General features: G+C 40.8%; 1 protein-coding gene across 2 annotated transcripts; it reads left to right on the plus strand.

The window, feature by feature from the left end:
• Nucleotides 1-6134: 6134 nt before the first annotated feature.
• Nucleotides 6135-10711, plus strand: LOC147880261 (pentatricopeptide repeat-containing protein At2g33680-like). Of its 2 annotated transcripts, none has more exons than XM_087370332.1 (2): nt 6135-10115; nt 10209-10711. In XM_087370332.1, exon 1 carries the CDS (start codon nt 6239-6241, stop codon nt 9371-9373), a length of 3135 nt encoding a protein of 1044 aa, XP_087226458.1. In that variant the 5' UTR covers nt 6135-6238; the 3' UTR covers nt 9374-10115; nt 10209-10711. The 2 variants fall into 2 exon arrangements, with proteins under 2 accessions (XP_087226458.1, XP_087226459.1); XM_087370333.1 differs by having other exon boundaries at nt 6135-9528; nt 9626-10711.
• Nucleotides 10712-11401: the final 690 nt, after the last annotated feature.

The following is an 11401-nucleotide window of genomic DNA, read 5'->3' on the forward strand; positions in this document are numbered from 1 at the left end:
CCACTATTGGTGTGTGAAATAAGAGCTCAAAATTCACTTACTAGAATGAATGGTTGCAAATTTGGGTAGGTAGGTGGATAATTTGGTATTCAAAGCACTATCTCTGGGTTCAACCTCAACTAATGATGTTCTTGATCCTAAGTGCATGTGGGATCTTCACTTTACTTTGTGTTCTGAGGTCCTCTGTGGTCACTTAGGAGTGTTGAATTGGGTCAATTAAGTGATTTTTTCCAGATCCAAAGTGACCACATATCCTATTTTGGGTTTTTAAAGAAGTGCCACCTGTGGTTGATGCATTGGGTTGACTCCATGTACTACAAAGATGAAAATTGCAAGTATGAGGCTAGCAGAAGGTGCATACTCATGTGTGGGTACACAAGTTGGTTTGAATTTCAGCTTCTATCAACAAAATGTGCAATAGAGGGGTTTGGGAGGCTTTTGGCACAATTGCAAAGGTTGATGACCATCAATGGTTTTGGTGGTTGTCCTTGTCTGCGAGATGGTTGTCGCGTGCGTGTTCGAGGAAAGAAGCAAAGCCTATAGGCACATCTAGCATGAACTTTGCATATAACATCTTCGCAAAGTATAGTGGCACGCACCCACTGTGAGGCTTCTCTAATTTGATCGTGCAATGAATATAATATGCATTCTTCCTCATGGCTTTGTTCTTGCATTTGATGGGCCACCATCCCATGTGAGGCATCGCCACAGTCCCAAACTAATGTTGTGTCATCATTGGTGACCACGATATTGATGTGGTCGTCCTTCCAACTATTCGGATCATGATAAAGGCTCACGTTGGCAATTGCGCAAGCCTCATCTCTCCATGTTGGTAGGAGGGTAGCATCATCCACATCCGTTATGTGTTTGATGGCTAACTTGACCCTCAGGTTTTGGGTTTGTGAGACTGGAACCTACTGGCAAATGCAAGCCATCACCTAGATTTGATCTTTATTATGCAAGAACACACGTCAGTCGAGGCGAGGCAATTCTGACTGGCTAATGCATGTCATCTCTTGGCCTGACTAACACACAAACATGCATCTCTCTCTCTCTCTCTCTCTCTCTCTCTCTCTCTCTCTCTCTCACATCCTATAGTCAACTGGGGCGAGGCGATTCTGACTGACCAAGGCAGGCCATCACTTGGCCCGACTGTCTAACTCCAAAAGAGCAACCAAAGCAAAAAACTCACCAATAGAAGATGGAAACGGAAACTCTAGACTCTCCGAAATAGACAGCGCGAGATGGTTCATTTGCAAAGTATGCGGGGCGGGGCCCTTTTATATCCTATCATGGAACTACCACACATTACCTCGATCAACCATGTGGTAGCTCAATGGCCCTAATTGAAAACCCTAGAAAATTCGACGGTCTTGGGTGCGATGCGTGGCGCCCTAAAAAATGCCGTGTAGCATGGTACCGCACCATGTGGTGTGCTAGCTACCGAGCAGTGTGGTGTGTTGGCTACCACGTAGTGTCATCTTGCATCACATAGTATATCAAGGATAGTATCGTGCGGTACCAAGTCATACCGCGTGATAGTTTCCCGATCAACAGGTCACCTTTGATTGGTGGAAAAAAGCATGTTTTTTGTGTTAGAATGTGAAAACACATTTTTAATCAAAAAGTACCTATTTTAAAAAAATGTACTTTTTAAATCCCTACCTACTAACCTTTTTTTGATGTCAGGAACCATTAGTAACAACTGCTTTACCAAAATTGTCACCTTTGCCTTCTTCAGAGTTGTCAACAATCCTTTTAAAAAAATTCCAATTCATGACTTTTATCATCAACACGAATTATGGGACTTATCTTAGTATCCATTTGTTGTGCACTCATTCTAGGAGAATTTCGTATGGCTTCCCACAACTCACATGTAATAGGTTGCCATTCGTGATCTTGTGTTTTCTCCTTTTCTTTGATTTACTGTCTTCATCCTCCGAATAATTGTCAAATTCTTCAATATCTGAATTTGTATCGTCATCTGTATCATTACCAGATTCATCCGTATCCAAGTCTGAACCACTACCAGAGTAATCCTCCTTAGATCTACTTTTAAAGGATCCGCAACTTCTTTCTACTCTTTTTGTAGCATCCACTACATCATTGAAACCATTTTGGCCATGGGTTTCCAATCCACTCACCGCACACCAGATTTCTTTTTGTAAACCCTTACAAAATTATTCTGACAACGTCTTTGTTGTGGGTCTTTCTGCTGCATTTGACTGTGCATTGAGATTTTGTAACTTCTTCGCATAATCCTCCAGTGTCAATTTTTTCAGCCGCAACTCTCGTAACTTCCTAAGAATGTCGTTTGGAGTTTTCTTCTTAAGAAAGTAGGAATGAAAATCGGAGTAGGAATCAGTTGGAGAATGCTATTTAACCGGATATTCAAAATTTTCAAAGGTATTCTTAGTAAAGGGAGTTGGCGCCCTAGGGCTAAATCTTGAGATAAGAAGTTTGTATGAAATTGTTGTTGTATGATCTTACACCTTTGGTCATGCACTTCCTGGGGCGTGATTGTTCTGACTACCCCTTGAGGTGCTGCTAGGGTCAAAAACCATGGGCTGCTATGGGTGTTGCTGAACTGTTGTTCCTCGTAAGATTCTTCTATTGGTTCCTCAGCTATGGGCTCCAATCTATCTACCATTAATGTACAATTTTCCCCATTCTCCTACAAGGCTTTCATTGCAATCTTGTACGCGAAGCAATGGGTCCTGACTAGTCTACAAACTCTGACATGCAGATACTCGCTTCTCACATTCCAGTCTACCCATAGTAGCAGAGACCCGTTTCAAATTATTCCAATGCCTAACAGCGTCAAGTCTGGTCAATGGATACTAAAACACAATCATATTAGTAACTTTGTGATCCAATTCATTGATTACTGTATGAAGTATGTATCAAGCTCCATCGACAGAATGCTTTCGCAACAACAAAAATTTGACAGTCAACCATAATTTTATGCCTGAAATATCAGCATCATTGGCAACGTCTTGGAGTTGGCGAGGTAAACAAACAATAGGACTGCCAGTGTTTTGGGGTTCATCTAAACCCTCAAACCAACAATGTCTTGCAAGTTGATTAAAATAGCAATAACAAAATCATTAATCCTCAGCACCTTGCAAGCATCACTGTATTCAACACCAAGAGATTGCCACTTACCTGTGTGTTTTCGCTAGTGGCTCCAATTGTTGCAGGATGTTGCACCATTCAAAATTGAGTACTTGGTTATCATATCAATAGCGAGACACCATGCTAGGTAAGTCAATATACTTAGGTACTTCTTTCACAAACTATAAATCCTTTAAGCAACCTCTCTTTAATATAGAACCCATATTTGCTTCAGTATGTTTATAGCTAGAATAGCTTCTCAAAGCATCAAGTACTAAGGGTACAAGTACACCATTTTCTTCCATGTAAATGGCATACCCTACAAATTTGACCTTTAGAGGTATTCTTTTGGATTAATAAACCATGTATCCTATAAAGGGGAATAATAGGTTCTTTTCTCCACCAATCTAGTGAGCATTCTCAAATATTGTCTTGAATATGAAAGTCCGTGGGAAGCCTCATGGAATAGTTTTTTAGTGTCAACATTTTACAATAAACATCAACCTCCTATGCAAAATTTGGTCCAACATGTGTGACTCCTTAATTGGGATCAACAACACCAACATAATTCCTATTTTGTTTTAGAATGTAGAAAGATATTTCATTCGAGATATTTCTTAAGGCTATGATATGGTTGGATGTAGTTTTACCTCCCTAGGATTTCAATGGATTCCGTACTTCAGGAATACCTTTAGATTTACCTTATGTTGCTTCAAAGATAAAGAAGCTATCTTGAATAAAAGTAACGTTATATAATAGCAAACTTGTGCTCAAAAGTGATGGCTTTACTAGAATTAGATTTTTTCGTCGAATATATTTACACTAGAATGTTTGCGGATTTATATGCCTTAAATATGTAAACTAGGTGTGAAAACTTATCCCCTGTTATTGAATTTATGTTGTAGGGATACCTCAGGGATACATGCTTTTGAGTGGACAACCCCATGTAACTATTTACTATACCCAAATCCATTGTTGGTGGCCAATGTGAGGCATTTCCCTTAGTTTATTGGCTCGAGAAAATTCTATGACCAACTGCTAAATAAGAAGATCTAAACTTTTATGAAAGGCAATAAGCAAATGAGTGTCATGGAAAAATATCAAGAATCTCTTATTAAAAATGTAAAATTTTGCAATAACCCAACTAAAGAAAACATAAAACTTTAATGTTTGAAATTGTGGAGATTCCAAACATAAAAGTTCAATGTTTGAAATTGTGGACATTAGGTTGGGAATAGAAAAATATACAAGATAGAGGTTGCCAAAATTATTCTCAAATTAGATCAAATCATAGATCCAAGGTTTATGCTATCAAAGCTTAGCAATGAGATACACATGGTCAAATTGATACATAGCAAAATTTTCTCAATAAAATTGGGAATTTAATATTTACAATTATAATGGAATACCAAAATGTCACTTACCTCAATCATTGGTTGTAAGAGACGGACCTCGAATGTTAGCAAGACTATTGATATAACATTCTCAAAATGGGTGTACATCAATCACAACTCAAACTAAGGCTTGGATCAACAAAAGCAATGAGGAAATGATGACTTGGAATTTCATTATTGATAACAAGCAAGATGGTATGCCCCTAAATTCAGCCATTGATAGTAAAGGGTGGACCATGGGCAAAGTAAGGAGTGTTCAGCAAAGTATTAAGATTTGTAGCTAGTAACATGAAAATTTTAAAAAAATAAGAATTTAAGAAATAAAATGAGCAAGATAGTATCATAAAAACATAGAGCTTCTCATTCCATTTGAATTTATGTATTACGACACCTTTTTTAGCATTGTGGTTGAAAGATATAGAATTAAAGATTCTTAGAGTGACCTCACGACAAGTGCACATGATGTGCCACTCACAAAGGTGACTCTAGGGAATTACAACTCCATGAAATTGAAAAGTCTTGGATTCACCTACCTATTTTGGGTAGCATAAAACATGCCAAATGCTAAATTTGGATCAAGAGGAATGGGATCATGTAAGATATCAAATCAAATGAAAGGAGAAGCTCTCATGGGATAACTATGGCTCATAAAATTTTATAATCCCTTTTATGAATGCCCCATGCCCATGTCTGTCCCCAATCCTCAAAGACCAAGTGTGCCTTTCACTAGACTTTTTTAGGAGACTTCTAAGGGCTCCTCAAGGGAGTGCTTTCCTAAGCACCGACTGAATGGAAATTGTAATTTAGATATACAGGTCACTCAACATAGAAATGTGTCGCTCAATCTTAGATATTAAGGTTACTCAATATAAAAATTATCAATCTTGAAAGAATGGTACTTCTACAGGTATTTCTTTTGGCATGTATACTCGTAAGAATGAATATTCTACAATAGGCATATCTCCTACAAATATTTTCAAGGCAATATGCCTCATTTTCCAACAAACTACCATGCCTAGATAAGGTTTATTGGTGGTGTCAATGCTAATTATGCATCCGGCAAGACTCACAAAGGATTAAGAAGGTGAGTAGAAATGGATTTCCAACAAAGGAGGTGTTTTTTGAAGAAAATTATATACCTGTTTCCTTCCATGCCGATATCTATCTGGAGTTCTTGCTCCCTAGTAAGGGAGCTTTAAACCTTGGAGATAATCAATATTCCTTGCAAAAGCTAATTCGTTGTATGTAGGACAAGAAGCTCCCTTGATTCTTTGCAATAAAAACAACCATCCATGAAGGAACGTTGTTAATAAATAGCATGCTTAAAGTGATCCACAACCAGACAAGGTGATCCAACGAGTGTTGTGCTCTCAATGACGAATGACAAGGCGTGGCACTTTATGCATAATGCAGATATGACATAAAAAGAGAATAACCCATTTCGTCAAACGACAGTGCATGGAACTGAAGCTCAGGATTTAATTTGGAAGTTTAAGAAAAGTATACTCCACATATCTAACAGTTTATGTGCAACTCCTTTGTCTACAATGGAAAGGTACAAGTTGGGTTGGCATAGTTTTTTGTCTGGTTTTTGGTGGTAACGTTTCCGTTTGTTTGGTAGTCAATAATGCGAAATTTAAGCATAAATTTGAAGAAAAAGAGGGATTGATCTTTTCGTTAGTCGCTCGGTTTCTTTTCAAGGCAGCGCTCTGCTTGCGTGTGCGTTGGTTATGCGCCCACAGATTAGGCTGCCCGACAGACTTGGAAATGTATTTTATAAGAGGTTGCCTCTGAAGGAGGTTGAGGAATTCCATGCCCATACAGAGGAACATGTAAAACAGCTTTCAGTGTCTAAGGCAAATGATTTGATGCATACGTATGTGAAGCGGGGGAGCATAGCGGCTGCTTGCCATGTGTTTGACACCATGCCTAAGCGCAATGCGGTCTCATGGAACATCATAATTTTGGGTTATGCAAGGCACAAAGAGGGTGCACGTGCTTTGGAGTTATATGCACGAATGCACCATGAAGGTTTTCAACTGAGTAATCGAACCTTTGTTGGAGTATTGAAAGCTTGCTCTAGCCTGGCAGCACTAGAAGAGGGGAAGCAAGCCGATGAAAAATTTGTAAAAATATTGTCCTTGGGAAAAGGTAGAGCCATCCACTTCCAAGTAGTACAAAGTGGCTTTGACTCAGATTTGTTTGTGGGCAACACCTTGGTGAATCTTTATGTGAAATGTGGGAGCATGGAGGATGCACTTTCTGTCTTTGATGAATTGCCTCGTGTTGATATCGTCATGTGGAATGCCATGATCTTCGGATATGCTGAGCAAGGAGACAGTGAGCTCGTTTTGAACTTTTATGCACGGATGCACCAGGAGGGTGTCACAGCAGATCATCAAACGTTTGTCGCCGCATTGAGGGCTTATAATAGCCTTCTGACACTTGAAGAAGGGAACCAAGATCACAGGAAATTTCCAAAACAAGGACGCCTGGCCAAAGGTAGAGCCATCCACACCCAAATAATAAAAGGTGGCTGTGAGTCAGATGCATTCGTGGGGTCCACCTTGGTGAATATCTATGCAAAATGTGAAAGCATGGAGGATGCACAGTCTGTCTTTGACAGGTTGCCTCATCGGAATGTGGTTACATGGACTACCATGATCCTGGGTTATGCTAAGCAAGAAGAAAGTGCATTGGCTCTGGAATTATATGAAGGGATGCACCAGGATGGCGTCCAACCGAATACAATAACCTTTGGTGGCGTATTGAAGGCTTGTGGGAGCCTAGCAAGACTGGAAGAGAAGAAAGAAGGTGGGAAATTTGTGAAAATAGAATACCTAGGGAAAGGTAGAGCCATCCACTTCCAAGTGATAAAGGATGGATTTGACTCAGACTTGCTGGTGGGAAACACCTTAGTGAATATGTATGTGAAATGTGGAAGCATGGAAGATGCACGGTGTGTCTTTACCATATTGCTTCATCGTGATGTGGTTAGGTGGAATACCATCATCCTGGGCTATGCCGACAAAGAAGATTATGCATTAGCTTTGGATTTGTATGTACGAATGCACCAAGAGGGTGTCCAACCAAATGATCGAACCTTTGTAGGTGCATTAAAGGCTTGCAGTAGCATGGCAGCACTGGAAGAGGGGAAGCAAGTTGATGGGAGGTTTGCAAAAATAGTATGCCTGGCGAAAGGCAGAGCGATACATTCTCGATTAATAAAGAGTGGCTTTGAGTCAGACTTATTTGTGGGAACCACCTTGGTGAGTATGTATGCAAAATGTGGTAGTATGGAGGATGCTCGGAGTGTCTTTGATGCATTGTCTCATTTGAATGTTGTTACATGGACTACCATGATCCTAGGGTATGCTGAGCAAGAAGACAGCACACAGGCTTTGGACTTGTATGCAAGGATGCACCAAGAAGGTACAACAGCAGATGATCGAGCCTTTGTTGGTGCATTGAAGGCTTGCAGTAGCCTGACAGCACAGGAAGGTGTGAAGCCAATTGACAGGAGATATGTGAAAGTTGTATGCCTGGTGAAAGGACGAGCCATCCACTCTCAAGTAGTGAAACATGGTTTTGAGTCAGATGCTTTTGTGGGAACCACCTTGGTGAATTTGTACGCAAAATGTGGGAGCATGGAAGATGCACAGTGTGTCTTTGATAAACTTCCTTGTCGTGATGTGGTTACATGGACTACCATGATACTGGGGTATGCTGAGCAAGAAGACAGTGTGCCAGCTTTGGAACTTTATGCACGGATGCAATGTGAAGGTGCCACAGCAGATCATCAAACCTTTGTTGGAGTATTGAAGGCTTGCAGTAGCCTCGCAGCACTCGAAGAGGGAAAGAAAGTAGGTGGGAAATCCATGAAAAGAGGATGCCTAGCAAAGGGTAGATCCATCCACTCTCAAGCAGTAAAGAGCAATTTCGAGTCAGCTGTATTTGTGGGAACCGCCTTGGTAAATGTGTATGCAAAATGTGGGAGCATGGAGGATGCATGTCGGGTCTTTGAGGGATTACCTCAACCTAATGTAGTTACATGGACTGCCATGATCGTAGGGTATGCTGAACAAGAAGAAAGTGTCCTGGCTTTCAAACTTTACACACTAATGCAAGAGCAAGGCTTGCCACCAAATAGCATTACCTTTGTTGCCATTCTAAAAGTATGTGGCAACATAGCAGATTTGAGAACAGGAAAGGAACTCCATTCTCAAATCATCATAGTTGGCTTTGAGGCTATTGCAACTGTGGCAAATTGTCTTATTGACTTGTACTGTAAATGTGGGAGCATGGTTGATGCCCAACAGTTGTTTGATGAATTGCCCACAAGGGATGTTGTACCATGGACTGCACTGATTGCTGGGTATGCCCACCAGGGGGAGGGTGAGCTGGTGTTTCAGTTGTTTGAGAGAATGACGCAGGAAGGCATACACCCAAATGAGGTTACATTTCTTAGTATCCTTTCTGTATGCAGTCATGTTGGTTTGGTAGACAAGGGCCAAAAGTATTTCAAGGCGATGAGCAGACATTATGGCATTATTCCAACCATTGAGCATTATACTTGCATGGTTGATTTACTTGGTCGTGCAGGCCAAGTAGATGAAACAGTGGCAATGCTGGAGAAGATGCCTTTCCAACCTAATGTTGTTATATGGTTGACTGTCTTGGCTGCTTGTCGAAAGTGGAAGAATATAGAGGTCGGAAGGAGTGCCTTTGAAAATGCTCTGAGATTAGATAAAAAACTTCCTGCAGCTTATGTCTTGATGACAAACATATATGCTGATGCTCAGATGTGGTCGGACTGTTTCAGGATCCAGGAAGAAGCCAGGACGCAGCTGCTGGACCAATCTTAACAGGATGGTGCGTATGTCTGTGCAAAGGAAGGCATCCCTAAAGCAAAGATATACGTGCAAAATCAAAAGAGATTTCCTTCGAATTGGAGGAAAGAAATCTTATGGTGTTTCAGAAAAGTTTCATTCATGAAAGGATTATGCACTTGGTGGGCAAGGTGAGAAGCTGGCTATCTCTGATGTCCTTCCCACTGGCACCCATGAATGTGAAAGCTACCGCTCTTATTTCCAGGTTAATTATCATTTGTTTTGCAGAGATGGAAGTCACCTTACAGGATGAAATTTAGTTTTGTTGTGATTATTGGCAATGACTCTGTATCTAGCAGTGTCTTGCCATGTGTCCAGCAACCGGCAGAGGACTGTTTGCTTGCCATGCTGAAGCTCTCTGGTAAGGCAAATGTTGATGGTTCTTTGACCATGGAAGTGTGGGTCAAGTCGAATTGCTTCTTCTTCAGACCTTATGGCTTGAGTCCTCCATATCAATGGAGAGAATGCGGCCAAGCTCCAACCTACGAAGATAATGAAATGACATGTTCCCTCTGCTGATGTATGGGGAAGAGTGGGGACTAAGGTTGCTGGCATTTGAAACACCGATGCCAGTTTCTTCCAAAGAAGTTTACCAAACTTAAGTAAAGAATCTGAGTTGGGAAGGCGGGGGGCCGGGTTGGCAAGGGCTGGCAGAGGATTTATTCAGCAAAAGGACCTGTGTCACCAAGTCTGAAATACATCGTCAGAAATAACCCATGTAAGGGAACTAGAGGAGTCTAATACACTTTGAAAGATTTAATGGCTATTCATGTTCATCTGTTCTCATTACTCGTTGCCACTTTGTGGTCAGGTGCCTCAGACTTTGACGAGACACGATGCGGTAAGCTATGCGGGATGAAACTCCATAGTGGAGTAGAGAAAGAGAAGCTAAGGCAAGAGAGGGAGAACTAGACAGCAGATTATTAGATAATAGGTTTAAGTACACCAAGCACACAAAGTTATAGGTAGCTAACCTTATCTTTTGACTTAAATACGTTACACACACAAATGGGTACAAGACACATGGCATTCACTTATCTTATCCAGTATAAGAGAGTGTTCATACCTAAGGTGGTGTTCACACAAAAATATACACGAATAAGACCACAAATACAAACCCTTTGAGAGATGTACACACACGGGCATGTGCAGGTACACACGTGAACACATAACGATGGCTACACGTGGGAGATGGACACACATGAGACTCCAAATATGCTAATAGATACCATGTTACAAACCACATGTAAAGTTTAAGCCATGCGCCACATTGCCACGAGCCACCCAGGTAGATCTAGGTAAACGAGTGTGTAAACTAAGGATAGCTGTATTTATGGGTTGAAATAAGCTCCAAGAAGGTTCATAGTCGCGTTGCCATGGAGAAGAATCTCTGGAGTCAGCAGATTTGTGGAATTTATCATGCTAATTGTTAATATTGTACGATTGTGTTATGAGCGTTCAACCCATTTAATCAATGTAGCAATGTGTTTCATTTCATGGCAAGGTCCACATGATGTTTATCAGGGTTTCTGTAGAGCGGGATGCATCTCAAAATCATGTTTATATTGTGAATAGCATTAAAACACAAATGCCAAAAAGGAAAGTGGGTTCAAAACCCTAACCCTATAGGGGTTTGTACATATTAATTTGTTCTACTAATGGAGTGTAAAGTTAGTCATTTGTGGTGTGTGCTCTAGTTGTGTCCTCTCTCCTGATCTCCCTCTTTATATTGGTTCATGGTATCAAAGTCTTCCATGCCTCCAAGTTGAAGCATTGTGATCCCTTTTGAGATGGAGAGAGTGAGCGCATTATAAGAGATCTCCTTTCATTGTGAGTTTTTTGAGAGAGAATTGTGTGAGCGTTCTTTGGAGTTTTAGAGGTTCCTTTCTTGAGTGATTGCGAGTTCTTTGTAAGCATCGTTTCTTTTTTCAAGAGGGAAAGATAGCGAGAATTCTCTGCCCATCCTCGGGGAGAGAGAGAGAGAGTCCAACTTTCCTAACTCTA

This window comes from Dipteris shenzhenensis, chromosome 32 (assembly GCF_047967505.1).
Source record: "Dipteris shenzhenensis isolate YYH24624 ecotype China chromosome 32, Dip_SZ_1.0, whole genome shotgun sequence".
NCBI lineage: Eukaryota > Viridiplantae > Streptophyta > Polypodiopsida > Gleicheniales > Dipteridaceae > Dipteris > Dipteris shenzhenensis.